At 43.2% G+C, this 27,671-nt stretch overlaps 1 protein-coding gene across 2 annotated transcripts in view; it reads left to right on the top strand.

Moving 5' to 3' along the window:
* The window catches only part of ASTN2 (astrotactin 2), a 997,527-nt gene that overhangs the window by 541,788 nt on the left and 428,068 nt on the right, over positions 1 to 27,671 (top strand). For both annotated transcript variants that reach the window (XM_054520535.2, XM_054520536.2), the window contains exon 11: positions 9,378 to 9,528. In XM_054520535.2, the coding sequence (XP_054376510.2) occupies positions 9,378 to 9,528 (151 nt within the window). The remainder of the gene's footprint in view (positions 1 to 9,377; positions 9,529 to 27,671) is intronic.

Below are 27,671 nucleotides of genomic sequence, written 5' to 3'. Positions count from 1 at the left end.
GCCTAGAATTTCTTTATCCCACTCTATTTATCCCCCTTTACCTAATTTCCACCCATCCTTTATGTCTCAGGCTCAACATTACCTCCTCCAAAAAGCCTTCTCTGATCTCCTACTTCCAAGGTCTGGCAAGAGAGAGAGAGTCATCTTTGTGTTCCTGTGGCCTCACTTATCTTGTAGCTTAGTGCTTTTCTTCCTGCCTAGCACAAGCTCTGTTACATCCATTCCTGTGTCTCCCAGGACACAGCCGAGTACCCAGAACAAGCCCAGCACCAAAGAAACATTTTTAACTGAGTAAATGGACCATGTGGTATCTCAGATCTTTCATCCCTTCTCCTACATTGAGCTTCTCAACATTCTCAAGGCATGGTTCTTGCAACTTTGAGGGACTTTCAGATGGTACCACTTATTACCAGCTATTAGGCACTTACTGTGTGCCTGGCATTTGACACATTTGCTCTCTAATCTATTACTCATGCTACCTCTGCTAGTTAGGTATTAATATCCCCATTTTACAGATGAGAAAATTGAGGCTCAGGGTTTAAGAGACTTGCCCAAGGTCTCTGGATTACCTGAGGTCAGAAGTTCAAAACCAGCCTAGCCAACATGGTGAAACCCCATCTCTACTAAAAATACAAAAATTAGTCTGGCATGGTAGCACATTCCTGTAGTCCCAGCTACTTGGAAAGATGAGGCGGGAGAATTGCTTGAACTGGGAGGCGGAGGTTGCAGTGAGCCGAGATCATGCCAATGCACTCCAGCCTGGGCGACAGAGTGAGACTCCGTCTCAGAAAGAAGAGGCTTGCCCAAGGTGTCACAGTGAGTGAAGCTGGGATTCCTCCTCAGGGCAGTCTGACTCCAGACAAACTTGCCCTGTTATCTACTGTTCTACACTGCGGCTCATGCTATTAGGGGCTGAGAAGGCTCCCTAAATCCCAGGGCAGGGGGAGCCGCAAGATATATGAAAACATGTATCTACATAAACACTTGTATATGAATGTTCATAGCAGCATTACTCATAGTAACTGAAAAGTGGAAACAACCAAAATGTCCATCAACTAATGATGGATGAATAAAATGTGGAATATCTATATAATGGAATATCATTTGGCAATACAAAAGGAATAAAGTAGTGATACATGCTGAAACATGGATGAACCTTGAAAACACTATGCTAACCGAAAGTAGCCAGTCACAAAAGGCTACATAATGTATAACTTAATTTACATGAAGTGTTCAGAGTTGGTAAATCTATAAAGACAGAAGATTAGTGGTTTCCCAACACGAGGGTCACTGGGAGGAAGTAGGCAGGGACTTATGATAGAGGCAGGGTTTCTCTTCGGGTTGATGAAAATATTTAAATATTGATCACTTAAACTGTACCCTGCTTAAACTGTACACTTTAAGTAGGTAAATCATATGGTATGTGAATTATATCTCAACAAAGTGTTCTTTCTTTAAATAAAAAACTGAGCTGGATTTTTTATTTTATTTTATTTTATCATTTATTTATTTATTTTGAGACGGAATCTCGCTTTGTTGCCCAGGCTGCAGTGCCGTGGCGCGATCTCGGCTCACTGCAACTTCTGCCTCCCTGGTTCAAGCGATTCTTCTGCCTCAGCTTCCTGAGTAGCTGGGAGTACAGGCGCCCACCACCACACCCAGCTAATTTTTTGTATTTTTAGTAGAGACAGGGTTTCACCATGTTAGCCAGGATGGTCTCGATCTCCTGGCCTCATGATCTGTCTGCCTCGGCCTCCCAATGTGCTGGGATTACAGGCATGAGGCACTGTGCCTGCCCTGAGCTTGATTTTTATCTGTACATTGTCTTAGGTTCCTCCTTCCCAGGTAGCTCAGGAAACAAAGTTGTCGGCTATTACCAGAGAATGATTAATCTGCTTCAGTGAGGGACTTGTCACTGTCTTGGCTTGGCATCATCCATTCACATCTCTCTATGAGTGACACAGACCTTTCCTGGTATTTATTAACAGCAGGCCATGTCAGCATCTGTTCCCAGCCACCCTGCTTAATGCTCACCATGCATCGGGCTTGGGCTGACTCAGCCAAATGGAATCCAGGTGACACATTTGTACTTTACCGGTCAGGTAATGAGGGGATGGCTGTCTCACCCAGTCTGGTGGGGTCTGGCTATCTCTGTTTTGGAGCCAGTATTAACAGAAAAAATAATAATAATTTGTATGTCAGAGATAGAGAGATGTTTGGAACCTTTTGCACAATGTCTGGGTTATATAGGAACAGAAACAGGTGCTGGGAGGCCAAAGAAAAGCCATAATAATAATCAGCTCAGTACGTGGCATGCAGCAGGTACTCAGATATTTATTGAATGAATAAACAATGAATAAGTTTGCATTAGGTTTTAGAGTTTGGAAAACACATTTCTATATCATGTTATTATATCCTCATAGTCATCTACAGAGTTGAGAATGAGACAGATATTGTTCCCATTTTACAGATGAGAAGGCTGAGTTTCAGAAGATTCATGCAGGAGAAAGAATGTGGAGTTGGGCCTACCTGGGTTCAACTCCTAACTCCAACACTGACTTCAGGGTTTTCACATCTAAAACAGAAAATAATTTATCTGGCTGTGTCTTTCTATAAATATAGTATTTTTTTTTTTTTTTTTTTGAGACAGGGTCTCACTGTGTCACACAGGTTGGAGTGCAGTAGCATGCTCACAGCTTACTCAAATTCTTGACCCCCACCTCCCCAAACTTGCCAGGCTCAAGCAATCCTCCCACCTCAGCTTCCTGAGTAACTGGTACTACAGGCACACACCATCACACCTGGCTAATTTAAAAAAAAAAAAATTATAGAAATGGGATCCCACTCTGTTGTCCAGGCTGGTCTTGAACTCCTGAGCGCAAGTGATCCTCCCACCTCAGTCTCTCAAAGAGCTGAGATTACACGCATGAGCCACTACACCCATCTTTAATACAGTTTTATTGAAACATAGCTACATTCATTCTTTTGCATATTGTCTATGATTATTTGTGTATTACAAAAGCAGAGTTGAGTGATTGGGACAGAGACTGTATGGTCTGCAAAGCCTAAGATCTTTACTATCTAGCCCTGTACAGAAAAGTTTGCCAAGCTCTGTTCTGTAGAGTGGTTGAAAACCCTCTACACGGTTCCTGGAGTGTGGTAGGTATTTAATTAAAGTTGGTCTTTTCTCCTCCCAAATAAAGGCACAGATAATACGGAGAGTGACTTCATCATGATCCTTTCCCTAAGATTTTTCAAACCTTGTAAGGACCACAATGAAACATGAAGTGTCTAGAGTGAGAAGAGCCAGTGCAGTATTAGGAGCACTTTGATAAGAGTCAAGGACTGAGGTGTTTTACTTAGTCCTGGCTCTGTCCTACCATGCGAATGTGAGCACATTCCCCTGTGCCCTGTGGAATTGCATGAATTTTGTCCCCCCAAAATTTGTGTTCACTAGAACTTCAGAATGTGGCCTTATTTAGAAACAAGGCCTTTGCAGATATAACTAAGAAAAGGTTATAACAGATTAAGGTGGACCCTAAACCCAACTAATGGTGTCATTTTTTTTCTTTCTTTCTTTTTGAGATGGAGTCTTGCTCTGTTGCCCAGGCTGGAGTGCAATGCCATGATCTCGGCTCACTGCAACCTCTGCCTCCCGGGTTCAAGCAATTCTCCTGCTTCAGCCTCCCGAGTAGCTGGGATTACAGGGACCCACTACCACGCCCTGCTAATTATTGTATTTTTAGTAGAGACGGGGTTTCACCATGTTGGTCAGGCTGGTCTCGAACTCCTGACCTCAGGTGATCCACCTGCCTCAGCTTCCCAGGGATTACAGATGTGAGCCACTGCACCCGGCCCAAATGGTGTCATTTTAAGAAGAGGAGAGGACACACAGACACACAGGCAAGAAGGCCATATGACAATGGGGACAGAGGCAGGAGTCCTGAAACTGCCAGCCAAGGAAAGCTAAGCATGGCTGGGAGCCATGGGAGGCTCTGAAAAGGCAAGGAGGGATTCTCTCCTTGAGCCTACTGAGGGACCAGGGCTCTACCAAACCCTGATTTTGGACTTCTGGCCTTCAGAATGGCAAGAGAATAGATTTCTGTTGTTTTAAGTCACCTGATTCATGGTACTTGTTATGGCCCTTCTAGTAAACTGAAACACTGTGCTTTCCCCTTCTATTCCTGCATGGATTGAGGCTATTGTGGACCACATGCACGGCCCAGGAATCAGGCTGTGGGAGGTACATAAAGAACTCACAGGCTCTGCCCATTCTGTCCTCCTCTGCTAAGACAGAGAGATTGAACACACATTCTTACGGGTCTTACTGCTAGGAGGGCTCTGACTTGCCCAAGACACAGAGTAAGTTGTTAAAGTTTAACTCAGGCAGCTCAGGACTTGAGGTCAGGCAGATTCGAGTGCACAGCCTGGCCTCACTGCATCATGGCATTGAGAACTGGAGCAAGTGACATAACTTCCCTAAGCCCCTGTTTCTCCAGCTGCACATTGGGTATAAAACTGTCATTTCTAGGGCTCTTGTGAAAATCACAGGGAATATTACAGGAAGGGAACCTTGCACCATGCTTAACACATAGCAGGTGCCCAGAAAATCCTAAATAATGAAGAGGATGTTGGTAGTTTTGGTGATTGCTGGCAAAGCTGGGATTCTCACCCTGGTCTCCTGATGCTCCAGGGCAGTGTCTACCAGTCCAGCCTGCCTCTGCCCCCAGTGCTCTTCCATTCATCTCTTTGCTGCCCCCCCCCACCCCCAGATTGGGGCAGCTCTAAGATCCAACAGACCCTAAACCCTGGGCTCCACAAGTGAGATGAAGGATTGAGCCCCCGAGTTAAGAAAACGCCAGTGACTGCTTTGAGTTAAGAAAATGCCAGTGTCTGCTTTAAGCTTTTTTTCCTGTCTTGTGCTCAGATTCTTCATTCCCTAGCCTGACACAATCACTTTTCTTAACTTAGTATGGCCCCTGTGTCAGATCTTTGTGTTTCAAGTAATGTTCCCCTCATGTAACTGATGTTTATGCAGAATCAATCCTTTTAAAAGTGGACAGTTTTGTATTTTTATAGCTTGAACTGTCTCTAGCTTCCAGAGAAAGGTGACATGTTTTTGCTTGTTTTTCACTTCCCTTTCCTTGTTTCTTTGTTGTTGTCTGTCTCTGCTCTCCATGGCTCTGTGTTTTCTTTTTTTTTTTTTTCTTTTTTTTTTTTTTTTTTTGAGACAGAGTCTCACTCTGTCGCCCAGGCTGGAGTGCAGTGGTGCCATCTCGGCTCACTGCAACCTCTGCCTGCTGGGTTCAAGCGATTCTCCTGCCTCAGCCTCCTGAGTAGCTGGGACGACAGGCAAGAGCCACCATGCCCGGCTATTTTTTGTATTTTTAGTAGAAACGAGTTTCACCGTGTTGGCCAGGCTGGTCTCGTACTCCTGACTTCAAGTGATCCGCCTGCCTCAGCCTCCCAAAGTGCTGGAATTACAGGCATGAGCCAACGCGCCCATCCTGTGTTTTCTTTCTTTTCTTTTCTTTTCTTTTTTTTTTCTTTTTGAGACAGAGTCTCGCTCTGTCGCCCAGGCTGGAATGCAGTGGCGCGATCTCGGCTCACTGCAAGCTCCGCCTCCCGGGTTCACGCCATTCTCCTGCCTCAGCCTCCCAAGTAGCTGGGACTGCAGGCACCTGCCACCATGCCCGGCTAATTTTTTGTATTTTTAGTAGAGACAGGTGTGTTTTCTTTCTTACTCAGTGTCTTTCTCTTCCGTTTCATTCTGTCTTTCTGCATTTGTCTCCTCCTGCTCTTTTTTCTCACTCCCCCTCCCACCTTCTCTCCCTCTCCTCGGCACACTTACACATTTGTTCTGTTTACCTTGAGGATGTCTCCTCTTTTCATCTGTTTCTTATGCCTCTGTTTCTCTCTTTGCTTTCTTTTTCCAATTCTATCTTTTCATTTTTATCTTTTCACATCCTTTCTCTCCTCTATTTGCCTTTCTTTTCCTGTCTGTCTCTATGACCTGTTGTCCCTCTATAACTCTCTGTCTGTCTGTCCCTCTGTACCTTTAGATCCCTTTATCTGTTTCCAGGTGACTATATGTGTTTCTGCCTCTCTGTGTCTCTTCTTTCCTTCTCAGCAGTTTCTCTACCTGTTTATCTCTTGTTCTCTCACTTTCTCAGGTCCCTCTTTTTTTTTTTTTTTTTTTTTTTTTTTTTTAATCGAGACGGAATCTCACTGTGTCACCTAGGCTAGAGTGCAGTGGTGGGATCTCGGCTCACTCCAACCTCTGCGTCCTGGGTTCAAGCAATTCTCCTGCCTCAGCCTCCTGAGTAGCTGGGGTTACAGAAGCATGCCACCACACCTGGCTACTATATTGTTAGTAGAGACGAGGTTTCACCATGTTAGCCAGGATAGTGCTGATCTCCTGACCTAGCCCACCTAGGCCTCCCAAAGTGCTGGGATTACAGGTGTGAGCCACCGCACCCAGCCTGGTCCCTCTGCCTTATCTCCTTCTCTAACTTTACCTTTTTTCTTCTCCCTTCTAGGGTATTAATATTTTAATAGGCTTAATGTCTTCCCAGGATCCTCAACTCTCTTCATGATGCAAAAGTGGCAAGTCTCCCTAAGCTTCATTTCAGGAACTGTTAATTCTCTCCTCCCATAAACCTGTCACCTCGCTCCCTACAAAGTTAGGAAGCAAGGGATAACCCTGCAGCACCTCACCCTTCTCCTTTGTCCCTGTGCTGCATCCCTGAACACAAAGGATTTGGAATGGGGACCCAGAGTTGGGGAGACAGAGAGGAGTGCCCTGCTGAGGAGGTTCTTAGTGAAAGTACTCATTGGTGAAGACTGCGTCTAAGCTTTTGGGTGTTTTCTGTGTTTCGTTTGAAAATGTTTACCTAGAACACTTTCCTTCCAGACTCTGTGCTGGGGGCTAAAGAGAAATGAATAAATCTTGAGCCTTTTCCTTTAAAAGCTTATACTCTCTCGGGGAGACTGTGAAGCTGATAATTAAGATCAATAAATTAAAAGATTTAGCCGCTATGCTCGCAGGGAAAAGGAATTAATTCTAGTAGGGGGAAGCAGAGGTTTCACAAAGGCGGTAACATAAAGCTACTGTGGAGGTCGGGAGTCAGGATCTTGCCTGATGTCACTGCTGTGTCCCCAGCACCTAGCATTGTGCCTGGTACATGGTAAACACTCAGTAAGCTTGTAAAATATATGAATGAATGAATGAATGAATGAATGAATGAATGAATGTGAAGAGTTTTCAAAGATTCTTAGGATTTCATCAGGTAAGCATTTGGAAATGGGCATCCCAGGCAGAAGGAAGAGCATGATTAGGGATTGAGAGAGGTGCCTGCAGGTACCACACCCAGATCCCCTCTTCAGGGCCAACCCACCCACCCACCAGCTGTGGCTGTCAGTGACTAGGCATTGCCTTCAGCGTCAGAGAACCGGCTTATCCAAGTATATCCCATTCCAGACAGCAGCCCCCACCAATGACTGGCTACTGTGGGGATGCAAAGGCCTGGATTCCTTGCCTTAATTCAGGACATCTATAAAGGGCCTTCTCAGCTCCAGAGGTCCCTGCAGGAACAACTGATACTTTAGACCTGCATTGTAGATCAGTCTCTCCTTTTACCAAATCCTGCCTTCTTCGCTTACCGTTTTTTTTTTTTTTTTTTTTTTTTGAGACAGGGTTTTGATCATGGCTCAGTGTAGCTCAAGAGATCCTCTCACCTCTGCCTCCTGAGTAGCTGGGACCACAGGCAGGCTCCTCTAAACCCTGCTAATTTAAAAAATTTTTGTAGAGACAGGGTTTTGCCTCATTTTCTAAGCTGGTCTTGAACTCCTGGGCTCAATCAAGCCTCCTTCCTAGGCCTCCCAAAGTGCTGGGATTACAAGCATAAGCCACCATGCCCAGCCCTTCCTCTCCATCTACAGATGCATCTCCCAAGAGGGCTCGGCAATAAACTTCCTGCATGTAACTTTCCAGTTTAGAACCCGTTTTCAAAGATTCTGTGTTCAGAGAATGAGACGAGGCCTGTGCCTAGTGGATAGAGATATGAGGAGAGGATAAATGTGGCTGGACAGGTTACCAGGGACCAGATTATGAAGTCCGAGTGCCAGAGAAACTAATTTATATTTCTTCTCTAAGTACTGGGAAGCTATTGATCAGAGGAGTATCTAATTAGAGCTGGGATTTACCAAGTTCACTGACAGTCAGTATGAGAGATGGGACAGAAGGGATAAGACTGGAGGCAGGAAATGAATTAGGAGTTTCAAACCTGGTCCAAGCCTGAAGTGGAGAAGAATGGGAGAAGGTATGCAAGATGGTGCAGAGACACCCCCTCTAGTGTGTGCTAGCCTCTTCCTGCTTCATGTGTGGATGCAGGCATTTCCCTTGTTTCACAGCTCTGGACCTCATGAGGCACAGACCAGGGAGGGATATGTGCCTCTTCTCACTGCCCATGGTGCTCCTTTAAAATCTTTTGTAAGTATGGGAATCATATACCCCAGAGCAACTGTATCTCTTATTTCGGGTCCTTTCTGCAGAAGACAGCATCAGAGGCTCCCATCTGTATCCTCCATTGTAGAGAATTCCATCTCACAAAATTTTGGCAGATCCATGGATTGTGGTATCAAGTCTAGTCTTATCTTTTGAGAACCTCATTTGGGAGGAATCATGTATTTCTCTGGAATCCCATGACATTTCCAACAACTGTTGCTGACAGTCTTGATGGTGTGACTTATATGCAATCATCTGAAAAATAAGGATCTAGGGCGCTAGAGGGTCAGACTCCTGTGTCTGTGTCTTGGCTCTGCTGTTTATAGACTGTGGGATTTGGAGTCAGTCCCACAGTCTTTCATGGTTTCAATTTTATATTCACAAAGTTGGAATAATAAGGATGTGCCCAACTGCAGAGTTGCTACAGGAAGCCCTGAAATCTGTAGAAACAGGTAGGATGCAAGCTAAGAGTCAGGTAGTGAGAAGAGCCTTCTCTTTGGACTCAGCTGGAAGTTAATACAAACTTCATTTCTGTCACATTGTAAGCTGCTAGCCTTCAGCAAGATACTTCATCTTGCTAAGCCACGGTTCCCTTATGGTAAAGTGCACATCTCATGACTACCTCCAAGAATCATAAGTATTTATGAAATAAAGAGTATAGAATTCTAGGTCCATTTCTCTGTATCACAACTTGACAAGCACCGTGTCATACTATGGTATACCTGTTGTTGTTTCCTTTTTATAATATTGATTATTATTGTTTTCCTGATTACAAATAAGTTTTGGTTTCAAATGTAATGAATTCACATTTTTTTTTTTAATCTAAGGATCCAAATGTCTCTGGGGTTTAACCATCCCCTTTCTCTCCAAGGGAAGAAGCGATGCTGTCCACATACTTTGAAACCATCAATGACCTGCTGTCCTCCTTCGGGCCAGTTCGTGACTGCTCTCGAAACAATGGGGGCTGCACTCGCAATTTCAAGTGTGTGTCTGACCGGCAGGTGGACTCCTCGGGATGTGTGGTAAGTGCCCATTGGCCCGGGAACATGGCATTGGCCTAGGTGCTAAGGCCACCTGCTAGAAGCCCTGCCCTGTGAGGGAACGCTGGTAAGGAGGATCATACCCACACTACCTTTACCTGCCTCTGCGGCCTTCAGCATGCCAGCCTACCTTGGTTTCCTCACCTGTAAAGTGAGATCATTAAACCTACCTCTTGGAATTGTTGGAAGAATGAAACAAGATATTATAACTTAAGTGCCCACCACACAATAGGCCTTAGAGAACTTCTGGCCTTCAGAAGCTTACAGTCCATTTGAGAGTAAGACAGGGCATGCCTTACCTCTGTGAATACAATAGTAGGGGGGATGCCAATGAGTTGTAACTAGTACGGACAGGTGCTTTGGTGTAGTCTGGAAGAGAAAGTTTCAGCTGGGACCTCAGTTTCATAGAAGGCTTCCTTGGGACGTTGGCTTTTGGCTTTGGCTTTGGCTTCAAAAGATGAGTCAACTTACATTAGGGAAAGAGGGGAGACAGCCAAGCAAAGACATGAAGGAAGGGAGAGGCAGCCTTGTTTGCTTAGAATTTTAGTATCTAGTGTGGGTCAGGGTCACACAAGAAGATGCGGGAGGGTTCCTGTTGCTTGGAGAAGGGTGTGCCAAAACTGATGGTTTTATAAGAATGACCTAAGACACAGAGTTCGAACTCTACAAGCTTTTATTCTACAGAGGAGATTAGGTCCCAGGAACCTGACTTTTTAACGTGTGTGTGTGTGTTTGTGTGTGTTGGGGTATCTTGAAAATACACTTGGGAAACATTGCCACATAGGCTAAACTCAGCCTGGCATTCAATGCTCTTCTTTCTGTGGTCCCTTTTCAGTTTCTCCAGCCACGTCTCTTATCGCTTCATTTCAATCTACACTAGAGCCTAATGGAGCTAATTAGATGGAGTTCTGTGAACTTGCCTGCCTGTTTCATGCCTCAGAACCTTTTCTTGTACCTTCTCTCTGCCTAGAAAGAATTGCTCTCCAAGCCTATGAAGCAAACAAGTGAACATCTTTCCAGAGACATCTCCTTTATAAGGCCTTTTCCCTCCCCCCAGGTGACCCTCTTTTCCATACAGTATCCTTACTGTATGCTGTACTTAGCTTTATTAAGTCACCTGTGACACATTATAGCATAGACTAGCTTTTCAGTTTATGTTTCTTAAAAAACTGAGGGAGAACCCAGGGGATCTGTTGATTCAGCTCAACACCCCAAAAGTACCCATCTCAGTAAATAAAGGAAAAAGACAGAAGAAGAAGAAGGGAAGGATAGAACCAAGGTTGGGAATCCTGCTCTGGACTAGGCTCTGTGAACAAGACCCAAGGGAGAGAGAACACACACTTGGCCCTTAATGCAGCTACACACCAGCTGAGAAACAGACAAAGGTCAGGAGATCAATATGAAGAAGAAGCTTCTAGAATGAAATAATGCAATGAAACTATATTTGAGACTCAAAGATCTTCAGAGGTGAATGGGCAATTAGAAATTTTAGTGATTAGAATTCTCAGGATTACAAGTGATAGAAACTAAACTCAAACTAGTATAGGCAAAAAAAAAAAAAAAAAAAAAGGAAATGCATTGGCTTAAGTGGAAGTCTGGAGAAAACTGGATTGAAGGACTCAAACAATGTCATTGGAATCCCCCTCCTTATCTTAGCTCTGCTTTCCTTGGCACTGTGCCATTCTTGGGCCAGCTGCAGGCTAGATGCAAGTCTTACAGGACAAAAACACCTCTTTCCTAGTACCTTCAACTACTGTCACCAGATTCCTTCTCATTGTGCCAATTTGGTTCTCATGCCCATCTATCCCTGCACCAATTGCTGGTCCGGGGGATTAACTGGGTTCATCCCAGAGCAGTCATGCCTGGAGCTTGCACCAGGAGGCAGCTACACCTGAAATGCAAGGCCCTACTGCAAGGCATAGACTCTCAAGAAAAACTGGGGTGCTGGCAACAGGAGTTGTAGATGCTAGATTGATATACATCAACAGCTGTCTGCCTCAGACCATTGAAACCTAACCCTTCATATAGCACATTGGAAATGTGCTAGTGGGGAAGAGGAGGATTTGCTGAAGTCTTAAACCCAGCCAGTGGACAAACAGCTCAAAAGGATGTCCTGTGTTGTGTCCAGAACGTGAGGCTGACCTTTTTCAAAGGATTAAGTTGTCTGCCTCTTCCCTTTTTTCCATTAGTTCTCTTTTCTCAAATTAATTAAGCTCCTTCTCTTTTAGGATAGACATCCCATAGGAATGAAACCTCAAATGCAGAGGGGTGTGTGTGGTGTGTGTGTGTGTGTGTGTGTCTGTGTGTGTTTGTGTGTAGGTTGGGCTTGTCTCTCTTTGTCTTTTATTCATATAAACTGGAAAAATTAAAAGAGAGAGAGAAAGAACATTCATTCCCTAGGGGATAAGAGAAGATTCAACGGTCTGATGAAGTTGTCAAAGACCCTCCTCTCTAGATTAAGGATGTAATTTTAAAACCACTACTTCAGGATTCAATGGATGTAAGGCTAGCTCCTCTCTGTGCTTCAGAATAGACAGGGCAATACCACATTTGTCCTGAGATTTTAAATCCCTTTCATTTCTCTGTAGACTCTCCATCATGTCTGTAAAGAGAAACTTCTTGTAGCTCACCTTCTAAGAAATTCTTTCAGGTATTACATGATAATTCCTTATATTTTTAGAATACTTTAGCATTCTCAAAGCATGTCTACAAGCTAAGAGCTCATCCTCACAACAAACCTGGGCAGTAGATTCCCTCAGGAATGTGGAAACAGGCTCAGGAAGCAGAGTGACTTTCCAAGGTCTTACCACCAGGTGGCAGGGTGGAGGACCAAGATCATGTCTCACTATCACTCCTTCTGCCACTTTGGCTTTCTTTCCCACACTGGGAGCTGAGATGAGTTCTCACTGAAGAATCATGGAAAGGAGGCTGGGCTGAGTGAATTGGGCTAAAGCCTGGATTTAGGCATTAGAATGACCATAGCTTTGGAGTCTATGTTGACTTCATTAGCATCAGTTTCTTAATCTTTCAAAAGGGAGCAACGGTACTTACAGATTTTTCTAAAAAAAAAAAAAAAAAAAAACTGAAAGAGCTCAAAGAATATAACTGGCAATGATTTGGGATTTACAAAGTACCATTTATGAGTGAGATAATGAGACCACATTACTGATATTTGTATGTAGTGGATATATTTGGGGCCACACAAATTTAGGAGCACAGCGTATCTAATGTTCTATTACGTTTCTGTCACTGAATTTCATTTCATTTCTGTTCCATTGTTAGTGGAAACTTAATTCTAGTCCATTTCAGTTTTTTTCTGCCTCCCACCTCTTAACTGAACATTTTAGTTCAAAGGGCAAATGTACCTGTAAGGCCTAGGAGCTAAGGGCATGTTTGATGCTGGGCCATCACTTTTTAATCTGGTACCTGCTGCATCACTTGGCCCTTGTCCATCACTCTCCTTCCTCTCCCTTCCCACCTGACTCACAGGTGTGTAGTACAGCTGCTGCCTCATCCACTTTATTCCACCACAAGGTCATTTAAGACCAGCTGGCTCTGTCCATCAGCTAGTTTTTCCAGCCTCCAGAGGGCCTGAGAAATGTCCAACAGTTCCACCTGGAGGATCTGAGGAAAACTGTCTAGAGTTCCTTTGATCTAGATGTGCCAGGAAAGAATCTGCACTTGGCTGTTTTCACAGTGGGGAGGAGCACTCACCATGCTTGCTGTCAACCTGTGCTATATAGCAAGTGATGCCCAGAACCCCTTTGCCTTCATAGCCCTCAAACCCACCTGATATTCTGCACACCCTCATCCCCTTCATACACTCATGGGCTTAGCCTGGTGAGGATAGAGGATGGGACCCCTTTTAGGACACTCATTAGCATTTTCTAGATTACTTTGTTTGACTTCCAACATTCCTCTCTTCCACCAGCTCAAATGACCTTCTCTTCTTTGTGGAGACGAGGGAAGATAATTCTCTAACAGATCACAGATTCTTTTATTGTTTTATTATTGTCATTATAATGATGATTATTATTTTACCTTCTATAATCGCTCTACCTTCTAGACCTCAACTTTTGAAACACAAGATTTTAAAAATCTGACATATTTTTGCTGAGCTTTCTGGTTCTGCTGTGGTAACCTTCCCTTTGGATAATATGTTTCTCATATAGGTAATTGGCCAATTGGAGGATGGCCATAAGATGTGTAGTAGGCAAAATAGTGGCCCCTGCAAAGATGTTCACATCCTAATTCCCAGAACCTGTGACTGGTATGTTACCTTTCATGACAGAAGCAGGAATTAAATTTGCATACGGAATTAAGATGACTAATTAGCTGACCTTAAAAAAGCGAGAGTATCTTGGATTATCAGAGTGTGCTCAGGAAAGCAGAGGAGTGGGGTAGAAAGAGGCAGCATTGCCAGCTATGAAGTTGGGGGAAAACAGTTACGTGCTAAGGAAGAGAAGTGGTTTTTTAGAAGCTGGAAAAGCAAAGAGAAAGACTTACCTCTGGAACCTCCGGAAAGGAATGCAACCCTGCCAACACCTAAATTTTAGCCCATTGAGACCCAAGTTGGACTTTTAAATTGTAGAACTGTGAGATAATACATTTGCGTTACTTTAAACCACCAATTGCATAGTAATTTGCTACAATAGCAATAAAATACTGATAACAGGTAAAAGATCATATGAGGAGGGTGATACAGTAAATAATATGTAAATAATTATGCTATTATTTTTATTTTCAATTATTTCCAAGGAGACCATATCCCTTGACCAGTAATAGAGGAAGTAACAGTGAATGAAACATCAGAAAAGAGAGGGAGCCTGTGTTCCCCTTCAGTGCTTCCAAGAGTGAAAAATTGTTGTGTATTAGAAACGTTATAAATCTGACAAACATAATGATGTCAGCATGGCACAGTTTGAAATATAAGCTATGGGTCCATTTATTCTGTGTGGCAGTATAAACACTGCAAAATTTTAATCAAGATAGAGAACAAAAACAAAGAAAACTGTAAGCACTTAATCACAGCATCGTATGGAGGACCCTTCCACCAACATCTCTAAGTAACTGCTGCCCCCTGACGCATTTCACTAATGCCATTCTTTTATGTTTTTCTGGTTTTCCCACCATGGGAAGCCTTTTGATTAACCCAACACCAGACAATCTGGTGATCACAATCCATCCTCCTTCACCTTTTTTGAAGTATCAGTTCATAGCTCACTTTCCTGGTTCCAGCTTTCTGTTGTTGTGTAACAAACTAACGCAAAACTCAGTAGCTTCACACACTCTTGTTTTGTCTATAGATTTGTGAATCAGGACTATGTGGAGGGTGTAGCTGGTTTGTCTCTGATCAAAGACAGATGGGGCATCTGGGACTGGAGGAGTCATTTGCAGAAGGGTTCCTTTATTACCTGTGTGGGGCTAGGACTGGCACCATTGGTGGTTGACACTGGCTATGCTGGACCTGAGCTGGGGCTGTCAACTGGATAGAGGATTTGTTCGTGGGCTCCCCATTTGGCTTGGGCTTCTCACATCATGGGACCTGGGCTTACCAAGGGACCATCCCAAGATCCAGCGTTCTAAGTGCCTAGGCAGAAGCTGCAAGGCTTCTTAGTCCCCAGCCTCAGAAGTCTCAGAACATCATTTCCACCACATTCTATTGGTCAAGCAGGTCAATAAGGTCAGCCCAGATTCAAGGGGGAAAGAGCTAGATTTCACCTGTCAATGGGAAGAGTAGCAAAGAATGTGTGATCATCTTTAATCTACCCATTTACCCATTGCATGGACACAGACAAGGGCTACCAGAGCCAGAAGGGACCCTCTCCCATTATACAAACAGAAAAACAAAGGCCTAGAAAGATACAGATACAGAAATTGCTCAAGTTCATATAGGGGGGTAGTAATACAACCTAGATTTAATTCCAAGACTCCCTTCCAGTTGCACATTCCAACAGCTAATGGCCCCATAGCATCAGCTTTGTCACTGTATAGTATAATTATTTATTTCACAACATTCCTGTACCCAGCACTGTGAATGGACCAGGAGCAAAACACCACAAGAGTTAAGCCTTGTTTTATAAGCCCTTTCAGAAGACAAGACAGACTTCAGCAGGACTGCAGCATAATCTTGAACACACCACTTTGTTTCTCTGTGTGAGAATTATCTAAGAGGATTGGTGTGAATATTGCAGAGAAAAGAGTGGTCGTAAGACAGAACTGGCACTCACTGGGCACCTACTAAGTGTTATTTTGCCTATATTCATGGCAATTAATGCCTGTAACTGTCACCTACCCGGAACTATCATGTCCATTTTACAAAAAAGAAAAGCTAGTAATATAAAAGCAACTATCCATACAAAGACCGTTCCAAGCACGGTTCTAAGTGCTTTGCTTCTTTTAACCAACCTTATGCTCACAGTAATAATATGAGCCAGATATTATTATTACCTTCACTTCACGCATGAGAAAAATGAAACTATCTGGTAGGAAACTGGGGTATGTGGAGAAAAATAATGGGAAAGGATAGAAAGGAGGGGCAACATTGAATAGTCAGGGCCTTCATAGAAAGGACTAAGGGAAGTGGAAGGATTTGCATACTCGCTGGGTCCTAGAGTGATGGTGTCTTTCAGGAGGAGCCTCTGTGGTCAGTTCTTAGCCCTGGCTCTGAATTCCAGAACAATCTCATACCGATCCCACACTCCTCAACCCTACAAATCACCCAGTCACTTTTCTGCCGCCTCTGCCCCATCTTTTTCTTTTTTCATTTTGACCTAAAAAACCATCTGGCCTGCCAGATATTAGGAAAGATCATAGGATCCCTGATTGCACAGAGGTGCTGAGAGACAACAACAAGAGCTGCCTTTCTAAAAGTCAAGATGAATAAACATGGATTTCCATTTAGTATAGGCCAGGAACCTTATAGCACTGCTCAGAGGGAGGCAAAAGCTGGAATCTGGTTCAGTAGGGGAGAGAGACCGGCTTTTCTCCATTCCTCATCCTTTCCCCCTCTTAATGACTCAATTGCAGTGTAATTAAAGGAACAAAACTCAAGAGGGATGGGGAAGACTAGCAAGAAGAGTCAGCAGAGCGAGAAATCACCTTGGAGCACAGCCCAGGCACTGCTGACCAGGGAAAGCCCAGCCCTGTCTGCCTGGGCATGTAACCCTCCTACACGGTGCAGGTGGGCTGAGCCTCCATGGGGTCTAGCCCCTGGAGACTTGTTTTTCCTTTCCAGAAATGGACTTTCAAAGCTAAATTTATCCCTGTAGATCAGCCACATGGGGTATGATAGATTCAGAAGACAACTGAGACAGGTTTTGCCAAAATCCAAAATGAGAGGACTGATGGTTGCCCTATTTTTCTTTCTAAAAATTATTAGAAAGATGCAAAGGCAGCAGGCAGGTGTCTTTATGGGAATAACTTCAGGCTCTTGGGTTGGGAAACAGGATTTACAGGATGACACATCTCCCCCATGGTGTCTTCATCAAAGTATCCTCTGGTCAAATAGGTCCACAGACAGAGAATTCTCTATATGTATTGAATACCTTGATCAGTAATACTAGGCCTAATATTATTAAAGCTACTAAAAAATAAATGAATAAATGCTATAAATAATATCAGGCCTAGTATTACTGATACAGATATATAGAGAGAACATTTGAGTACTAATTATGTGCCTGGCCCTGGAAATTCTCACAGCTACCTTATAAGGAAAGCATTATCATTAATCCCATTTTATCCGTGAGGAAATAGAGTCAGAAAGTATGAGAAACTTGCCCAAATCCAACCAGCCAGGTAAAGGCAGAGGAAACTCCAAACTCTGTCAAACTCCAAAGCTCGTTCTCTTAATTCATCAGAAGACAGATTCCCAAGGCTGAGAATAGTTCCCTAGGGATAAGGCGAATGTCCCCAATGTCAGGGAGCATAAAGGGAGGGGCACTTTCTTCTCTTTACCCTATATCAATGTAGTATTCCTCCTCCTCTGCATCCAAGAGATCCAGAGGAAGCTAAAGAGGATGAGTATTGGAAAAGGACCCAGGAATAGTCAGTAAAGAAGGAAATTGGAACTGTATTGGAAAAGGACATAAGAATAGCCAGTAAAGAAGGAAAATGGAACTGTACTGTGTCCGCTGATTCGATGCCTGCACACAGGACTCAAAGTTTGGGAAATGAAAAGGAGGGAGTAGCTCCTCAATCAGGAGCGTTTGCATCTTTCCAGTCAGTGCATTTGCATCTTTCCTTTATGAATTTGGAGCAGGCTGGGCGGGTAGGTGGGGTAATAGGGTTTCCAAGATTATTGTGTGTGGCGTTCTCATAAAGCCTATGCACCCTTTTATGACATTAAATATTTTATTCGTCTCATGACATTTGAAGCCTTCTCTATTTTTACCCTTATTTTATTTCATTGGGACTTGGATTTGCTTGGTCTGATGATATTTCTGGTAAGCTGATTTTATTGTGTGGAAGTCATTATCTGTTAAGGTCAGGAAGCAGCCCCCCTTTTTCCAAAGTGATGGGTTTTACCCTTTGATTCCTGAAATAATGGTTGGGGGGAATAATGAGAAGGAAGCCCCAAATTGGAGGCAAGAAATGGAAGCTGCACTCCTGGTTCTCCCACCTGTTGTCTGCAAGCCGTACATAAATCACTTCTCCCCCTACCATCTCCCACTACCATCCCCAACCTTCGGGAAGACACTATAGTGCTTAAGTACACAGTTTTTAGCATCAGAGAAACCTGGGCCAAAATCTTACCTTGTCATTCACTAGCCATGTGACTTTGGGACAAGTTACTTAAAGCCTCTGAGCCTTGGGTTCCTGTTGAGTAAAATGTGGATAATACTATGTATGCCTGACAAAGCTGCTGTTAGGACCAACTGAGAATGCATACGCAATGGGCTAGAACATGGCCCTAAGCAAGCACGAAACATGGTTGCTATTATTATTATCTGATATCTCATGCAGGGTTGAGGATGGTGGTGGTGGCAATGATGAGAGCTAAAATTGTTTGAGTGCTTGCTATGATCCGAGGCTTCTGAGGTGGATCTCATTATTATCTCTTTTCTTACAGACGGGAAAACTCAGCCAAAGAAAACTTAGATAATTTGCTCAGGACCACATAGCTACTCAGTTCTAGAGCAGGGAATTTGGGCCAAATTGGGCCAAAGCAGGTTGATACCAAAACCCTTAACCAGGACAAATTCCTATATATCACTAATATTGCCTAATATTTCATGAAGGGGAACATACCAGCATTTGCTTTGTCTTCTGGTTGGACATGTTGATTGCTTCCAGATTTAGTCTATTATAAACTGTGCTGCTCTGAGCACGTTTGGGCAGAAGCCACCTTCTGTGTTTTGAGCTGTTTCTTTAGAAGAGATTCCCAGAAGTCTGTAAGGACAGCTTTCAAATTGTATTAGTGTTTCATGATTTGGGTGAAGATGTGGGATGGATTTTTTCAAAAGGAGCAATAGAGCATCTGGTGTTCCACACTGTTTTAGGTGCTGCTTTTCTTCCAGAATGCAACCCAAGGGCAGGCTAGGGTATTTGGCCTAAAGGGTCTCTGATTGGGAGAGTGATAAAATAAATGTAGTACATTTGAGAATGGAGTCCAGTGAAGTGTGCACTGTGTCTGTGAGAGAGGGTCCAGATGCAAGAGGCAATGCAGAGGAGAGTAAATGAGGCCGTGGGTCTGCTGTCTCCTTGAGGGTTTGAGGAGGTCAGAAGCCATGACTACAGAATTTTTAGTGGCTGTGCCAAGCACCAGTGAGTGTCTCCTGAGGCATCAGAATGCTGATCATTGGACACCTTCTCCTTAGCTCCGAAACGAAAAGCTGGAATAATTGTGTTCATCTTAATTATAATAATAGAATTTTTGCATTCATAAGGTATTTTCTCCATCTGATCATCAATCTTCCTTTAAAGTTTTTTTTGGTTTTCTAAAAGTAGCTCATTCTCATTATAAAATAAAATAAATTTGTACAGTGTTGAAATGTGTAAAGAAAAAAACTCAAGGCCCCCTTTCTTAACTACTCACCCACTTTAGATAAATGTGCCATGGTTTGGTGTATATATAGATAGATATATATCCTTCTATACACTTCTTCCCTATGCGTATGCAAATATAAATAAGAATTTATATATGTAACTTTAAAAATGGAAGCATAAAAAGCATACAGTTGTGTTTCTTTGGGACAATTTTCTAAGTCAGAACTACACATTCTGCTTTTCCTAGAGCTTTTCCATTTTTTTTTTTCTTTTTAAGACAACTGACTTCCTAGCTTGATCTTAACCATATGTGTGTGTGTGTGTGTGTGTGTGTGTGTGTGTGTGTGTGTGTGTGTATTTTCCCCTTGGGTCATAAATAAAGATGATCAAATTGAGGCTAAAGAGCACAAGAGCTGTGCTTGGATAGAACCCAGGTGTCTGAAATTCCAGTGTAGGACTCTCTTCCACCCAGGATAACATGCTTTTATTTTTATCATCATTCTTTTGTCTTTTATCATAGGTCTTGAGGATAAGTGGATGACAAATGACATTATTATTTTTGTTATTAAATTTTATAAATCATAAAGGTATCCTTTTGCCTGTATTCTCCAGCTTCTCTCTGATCCCTGCTTTAAGAAGTCTTGACCCACTAGCCCAGGTATTTTGAAATCCCTTTCCCTTGAGGGAGCAAACAGTGAGAAGGTTTCATCAAACACTCAATAGCCTTTCTCCTCACTGAGAAAATTCTACCAGAGCTGAGTGACAGACGTTCCTAGAGAGAGATGGGCTAGTTAATCAGAATTCCAGTCCAGTGAAAAGAATAGACTTGTCCATGATTCAGAGTTAGATTCAAATCCCATCCCTGTAACTGGGAAGCTGTGTGACTTTGGACAAATTGCTGAATTTATCTGAGCCCCTCTAATCTGATCCATAAATGGGAATGATCCCTGCACCTTACAATATTGTTGGCCGGACCCAGTGAAAGTAGCCAGGCATGAGCAAAACCCAGGGCCATGACCTCCCTTCCTAAGATCAGGTCCTATTGTGTAGAGAGGAGCTTGGTGAGCTAGGAAACATAGTAACCTTTTCTGGCTTTCCTTGGTTTTCAGAAATTTTCTTCACCATCACTGAAAGGGAAGGGTGATTTTTCAGGCCCATGATCATGGGGATAATATAGTCCGAGGTGATGAAGGGACCCTGTTTCCCAACATGACTCTGTTTACTGTGAATCCTCAGCTACGCTCCTATCCTTCCTACAAATTCAGAGTTAAACTTGATTCTCTCTGGGGTATCTCCCTTACCCGCCACAGTCCGTAAGTCAAAGATGTACTTGGGTCCAGAGAGGGAAGACACTGCAAATAGGCCTTTATAAGAGCCAATGGGATTTGGCCCCCCTCAACTTACTCTGCAGAGCTGTTCTTTCATGCACATTGAACCTTAGGGAGAAGATGAGGTTCTCCATTGGAGGAATTTCAGGCAGATGTGGTGGAACTGACCTTCATGTTTTTGTTGTTGCCTTATTTAGGTAATGAAGCAATTCAACTAAAACGTATTTTTTTTAATTATGAAATTATTGTATGCACATACAAGAATATTTAGAACATATAGAGAAAAAATAAAGAACAATATCACTCATAGTCATGTCACCTCCAATAACTACTACTAACATTTTGACATGTTCTTTTAGTAGTTTTACTATAAGATAGATAGATAGATAGATAGATAGATAGATAGATAGATAGATAGATAGTTTAGCAATTTTACTGTGCAATGTAATATATAGAAAAATGTGTAAAACATTATTTACAGTTTCGATACGAATTAAGCAATTCTCACCTAAACCATCACCCATGTCAAGAAATAGAATATTGCCTACATTCCAGAAGCCCTCCCCCAGCACACCCACCATGCCTCCATTTCCCGTTGTAACCCTGTCCTCCCTTCTGGAAGCGGCCAAGACCCTGTCTTTTATGCTAATCATGTTTTTTACAGTTTTCCCACTTAGGTATGCATAGAGCAGCTCTTTTATTTTATTCCTGACTGTTGGTAATGGATTCTCCAGCATCTAGCACATCTTATCAAGCAAGATCAAACTTGCCTTTGGTTGAAGCAAAAATTGGTTATTCGACAACCCACAGTTGAATTTTAGCTGCATTCAGAGCTCGACAACTAAGTACTGCTGTGTCAGACCCTCTTCTGGGCCCTAACATTAGAGAGATACTGTGTCCTAACTAGCAAAGAGCCCATAGTCTGTTTACAGAACTAGAAAATGATGCTTTGGATCCTACTGCCTAGAGTCACACATGGATCCTTCCTTTCTGCACAATGATAGGATGAACTTTCTCCTTCTGTAATGATTCCCTCCGGTGTAGACTCTGGTTTGGGCTGCTGCTTCTCTCTTTTGAATCTTTGGCACCCACATGAGCATATTTATTTTTCTCCAGCTGGTACAAACCCTTGCAGGTTTTTTCCTAAGGCTCATTTTAAAATGTTACATCTTGAGTTCATCCTGGGTAAGAGGAGAACCTTTTAGGCAGGGGGTGGGGTAGAAAAAAAGAACAAATGTCTCAAATGACTTTTAAGTGTAACTTTGGATCTCTGAATCTTCATAACACCCCAGCAAAATGGTATCGCAGTCTCCATCCTGTGATTGTGGAAGCCAACTCAGAAAGGGAAGTGACATGTTCATTGTCACTCAGATAGGAATTGGCAGCATGGATATCAGGACTCCAAAATGAGGACTCCAGTAACCACTAGATGACATTGGTGGGAATTTGAGAGCACTGGTTCTGGGGTCAGGCTTCCCAGCACACAGATTCCTACTGTTCTAGTTGATGACATTGGGCAATGTAGCATCTGTGTTCTCATATGTACAACAGCATCTCAACATGGAGTTGTGGGGAAAGTTAAGGGGGATGATGTGCACTTCACCCATCAGTCAATATTTAGTACTCAGTAAATAGCATCTAGAGAACAGTCAGACAGGCTACTCGGGAGGCCTTGGGAATAAAACCTTGAAGGGCCCTGCCCTGGACTGGGTAGTTAGTGCCTTGCTGGCCTTGCTGTGGGTGTTGGAGTTGATCCTGGATTCCCATCACTTGTGAGTTTCCTTCCACCCACTTCCGTTCCCAGAACACTGGACTTGGGAACCTCATCCTTTTCAATCCCCTGAGGGTCCAACATATATGGCATCTGTCTCCATTCAGAGAAGGATTTTTTTTTTCTTCTTTTAAATTGCTCTCTGCAACAAAAAATAAAATATGCATACCATCCAAAATTATACTCAACATAAGCTGAATAAATATATACCCACAGAAGCATATGCTCAATGGTTGCTGCTCTATGCTTTGCAAAGCCAACCAGCTTATAAAATCTTTCTCACTCACAGTCCGGGTGATCAATGAGAAGGTGTGATGTGAGGACACAGCCTCAAGCTGCTAATTGAGTTTTTAGTGACAAGAGATGGGGAAGAGACATCAGCCTGTTAAACCTAGCAGCATGGAAAAGTCCGTATGTCCAGCCTGCCCTAATGAAGGCCTGGCCCTGACCCCTGAATAAGCAGCTCACTGCTAAGCACAAGTTATTTGGTATCAAGCTGTACAGGTTCAAATCCTGTCTCGATCCCTTGCTCTTTAATGAGACAAGTTCCTTTAAACCTCTTTAAGTCTTAGTCTCCCAGTATTCAAAAAAAGGGTGAAATAATAGTACCTGAAAATTAATATATATTGGTGTTTACCCCTGTTTCTGGGCATATAACTTCTAAAATTCTTGTTATCATTAAAGTGATAAGTGTCTTTTGTATACTAATGAGTTGACTGATGCTATCCACCCTTAGGTAGCTTCAGGGTGAGGACTGGTCACAGGAAAGACCAAGACATGATTAGAGGGTTGGGACTTTCAGCCCCATCCCCAACCTCTGAACTGAGGAGAAGGGCTTGAAGGTTAAGTTGATCACCAGTGGCCAATGATTTAATCAATCCTGTCTAAGTATTGAAGTGTGCATAAAAATCCAAAAGGACTAGGTTCAAGAGTTTCCAGAGAGTAGAACACATGGGGGTTCCTGGAGGATGATGTGCTCAGACAGGGCATGGAAACTCCGTGCCTCTTCCCACATTATTTGCCCAGTGCAACTTTTCCATCTGGTGATAATTGGTATATCCTTTATAATAAACCAGGGAACATAAGTATTTCCCTGAGTTCTGTGAGTTGCTGTAGCAAGTTAATGAAACCCAAGGAAGGGATTGTGGGAACCCTGATTTATAGCTGGTCATCAGAAGCACAGGTTTAGTAACCTGGGGCTTGGAATTGGCGGTGGAAATTGGAGGCAGTCTTGTGGGACTGAGTACTCAACCTGTGGGATCTGACACCATCTCCAGTTAGATAGTGTCAAAATTGAACTTAATTGGAGACACCCAGCTGGTGTCTGCTGAAGGATCTCCCAGAGAATTGGTTGCTGCCAGAGAGAAATTGCTACACACTTCTTGGTGACCAGAGGTCACAGAAGTGTTCTGTGTTGATTGTGTGGTGAGAGGGTATAATAGGAGAAACTGAGTTTGTTTTTCCTATGTCACACTACCTTACATGGTTGTTGTATGAGGAAGTATTGCAGAAGGGCTAAGAAAAGAGACTCAGGTGCCAGGCTTCCTGGCTCCACCACTTACTGGCTGTGTGACCTTCATCAAGTTAATACACCTCTTCGTGCTGCGCTTCAGATTCTCCATCTGTTAAGTGGGCATGATATTGGTGTTTGCCACCTAGGTTTGCTCTGAGGAGGGAACGAGTTAATGCACATTCAGTGCTCTTAGGAGGAGACCTGGTTCCATAGTTAAGTGCTCATGCAATGTCACAATAAGCTATTTTCCCCAAATACCTCCCTGCACTTGGTCTGTAGCAAAATTCCCTCGGCTCTGTGCTACTCAGGGAAGTATTAGGACATGAGGCTTCTGAAAACAGAAAGACATCCAAGCATCTATGGTGAGGACCTGAAGCAAGTCATCTTCCCTCTCCAAGCCTGTTTTCCATCTGTGAGTGGTGAAAATTATGGTGCATTCTTTTCTGGGTTGTTGGGAAGATTTCATAAATTAGCATAGCCTAGCAGTGTGTCTGGCATATGGGGGGTACACAACAGATGTTCATTTTCCTCCCAGCACCTTGAACCCAGGTGAAGACAGTTAGAGCCTCTGCCTTGGGAACAGAGAGAGCTCCTTCACTGAGCCGTGCCATCAGCCCAGAGGGTACAGCTTTGTAGCAGTGCAGACCTGAGTGGAGCTTCTGTCCCGCCCCACTTCTAATCACTATATGATCTTGGGAAGTTCTCTTACATCTCTGCACCTCAGGATATTATTCTTCCAAATGGCATCAGCACCTCTCTCCATGAGGCTAGAAAAATATAACAGATGAGGAAGTAACTTAGAAAGCTTAACACATTGTAAAAGGCAGCGTAGTGTGGCTTCAGATCCTGGCTGTGCCACTCACTTGCCTTGTATCCTTGGGACAAGTTCCTAAAGCTGTCTGTGCCATAGTTTCCCTCTCTGTAAAATGAGTAGACTAGTAGTTCCTATACCATCAGGCTGTGCACATAATGAGTTAATATTCAAAACACGTTGAAACAGTGCCTGGCACATGGTAGGTGCCATTAAGTGTTAGCAATTATTATTATTAATGAGCTACACAAAGGCTATTTATTATCATCATCAGATAGCTATTGAATAGACATTCCTCAGGAGTCTTGGCAGATTTTCCTAGGAAAGTGTTCCCTGGCCTCCCTTCCCTCAGCCCTTGGTGCTTATAAAAATCCTCAGCTGGGCACGGTGGCTCACACCTGTAATCCCAGCACTTTGGAAGGCAAAGGTGGGTAGATCACAAGGTCAAGAGATCGAGACCATCCTGGCCAACATAGTGAAACGCCATCTCTACTAAAAATACAAAAATTAGCTGGGCGTGGTGGCATGTGCCTGTAGTCCCAGCTACTTGGGAGGCTGAGGCAGGAGAATCACTTGAACTAGGGAGGCAGAGGTTGCAGTGAGCCGAGATTGTGCCACTGCACTCCAGTCTGGTGACAGAGCAAGACTCCATCTCAAAAAACAAAACAAAACAAAACCTTGAGAACTGTAAGAATGTGCTTACTTATTTTTCTCCTCCCATTAGAATATGTTTCTTTCTTTCTTTTTTTTTTTTTTGAGAATGAAGCTAAGGCTTTATAATTCCTGGAAGACAGCAGGTTCTGAATAGGCATTTGTTGAACTGAACCCTTGCTGTGTGCAGAAGGCTTCGTGACTGCCACCAAAAGGTTGACCAGCCATTTTAAGAGGCTGTAGGGGAAAGCTGCAAGCATGTTCCCAAGCCACTTGCACTAGAGCAGGTGCTGCCTACTGCAAGAACCTACCTCCCTTGGAATTCCTATTGACCTCTGGCAGAGAACCATAAAATGTCCAAGATGGGGGACCCCTTACAGACCAGCTACCGCTTTTCTCACTGGACAGCTAGGAAGACTGAGGGCCAGAGAAGGGAAGGGATGTGACCAAAGCAAGGATGGTAACCTGTGTCCCCTAATTCCGCAGGACTCCTCTAATGGGAAAAGCAGCCAGCATATATTCAGATAATTAGCTGTGATCAGCGTGTGTGAGGAAACCCAGCCACGCAGTAGCATGCTGTCATTCCGGCACTGCTCTTGATCAGAAACCATCCTGAAACATGGCTTATCTCTCTCTTGGGGTTGATCCGGTCCCCAGTTGGTCTAGATTTTCTTTGAAGTTAGGAACCATTATGCCTTTCACTTTCTGCTTCCCTTTTATTAAAATACATTTTTAAAATTGTTTTAATTGTGATAAGATATGCATAATATAAAATTTATCTCCTTAAGCATTTGAAGTGAACAGTTTGGTAGCGTGATGCAAATTCACATTGTTGTACACCCAATCTACAGCACTTATCTCTCAAAACCGAAACTCTATACCCATTAAATAATTCCTCGTTCTCCCTTCCCCCAGCCCCTGGCAACCACCATTCTGCTTTCCATCTCTGTGAATTTGACTGCTGTAGGCACCTCATATAAATAGAGTCATACAGTATGTGTCTTTTTGTGACCGGCTTATTTCACTTAGCATAATGTCCTCAGGGTTCATCCATGCTGCAGCGTGTGTCAGAATTGCCTTCCTTTCTAAGGCTGAATAATATTCCATTGTGTGTGTGTATGTATCTGTCAATGAACATTGGTTGTTCCTACCTTTTAGGTTATTATGAATAACAATGCTATGAATAAGGGTGTATAAATATCTCTTTAGGATTTTATTTTCAGGGCTTTTGGATATATATCCAGAAGTGCGATTGCTAGATCATATGGTAGTTCTATTTTTAATTTCTTGAGGAACCTCCATACTGTTTTTCATAGCAGCTGCACCATTTTACAATCCTATCAAGAGTGTACAAGGGCTCCAATTTCTCCACATCTTCACCAACACTCGTTATTTTCTGAATTTTGGTAACAGCCATCCTAATGAGTGTGAGGTAGTTTTGATTTGCATTTCGCTAATGATTCACTAATCATTTTGATCATCTTTTCATGTGCCAATTGGCTGTTTGTGTATCATTTTTAGAGAAATGTCTATTCAAGTCTTTTGCCCATGTTTTAATCAGGTTGTTTGTTTTTTGTTGTTTGGCACATTTTTTATCATAAGCCATTTTGAACTATGACTTTTCTCCCTCTGGGAATTTACCTGATCTCTACCATTGGTCTAGATTCTTCCTGAAGTCAGGAACTCTCACATCTTCTACTTCTTGGTGCCTCCACAAGAAAGGAATGGTATGTTTGGGAGGCCGAGGTGGGCAGATCACGAGGTCAGGAGATCGAGACCATCCTGGTTAACACGGTGAAACCCCGTCTCTACTACAAATACGAAAAACAAAATTAGCCAGGTGTGGTGGCGGGCGCCTGTAGTCCCAGCTACTCAGGAGACTGAGGCGAGAGAATGGTGTGAACCCAGGAGGCGGAGCTTGCAGTGAGCCGAGATCGCACCACCACACTCCAGCCTGGGCAACACAGCGAGACTCCATCTCAAAAAAAAAAAAAAAAGAAAAAGAAAAAAAGAAAGGAATGGTATGGTACAGTGGAGAGAGCAGGGACCTGGAGTCAAACGCCC

Source organism: Pongo abelii, chromosome 13 (assembly GCF_028885655.2).
Source record: "Pongo abelii isolate AG06213 chromosome 13, NHGRI_mPonAbe1-v2.0_pri, whole genome shotgun sequence".
NCBI classification, from domain to species: domain Eukaryota; kingdom Metazoa; phylum Chordata; class Mammalia; order Primates; family Hominidae; genus Pongo; species Pongo abelii.
This window is presented reverse-complemented; position numbering and strand designations above follow the sequence as displayed.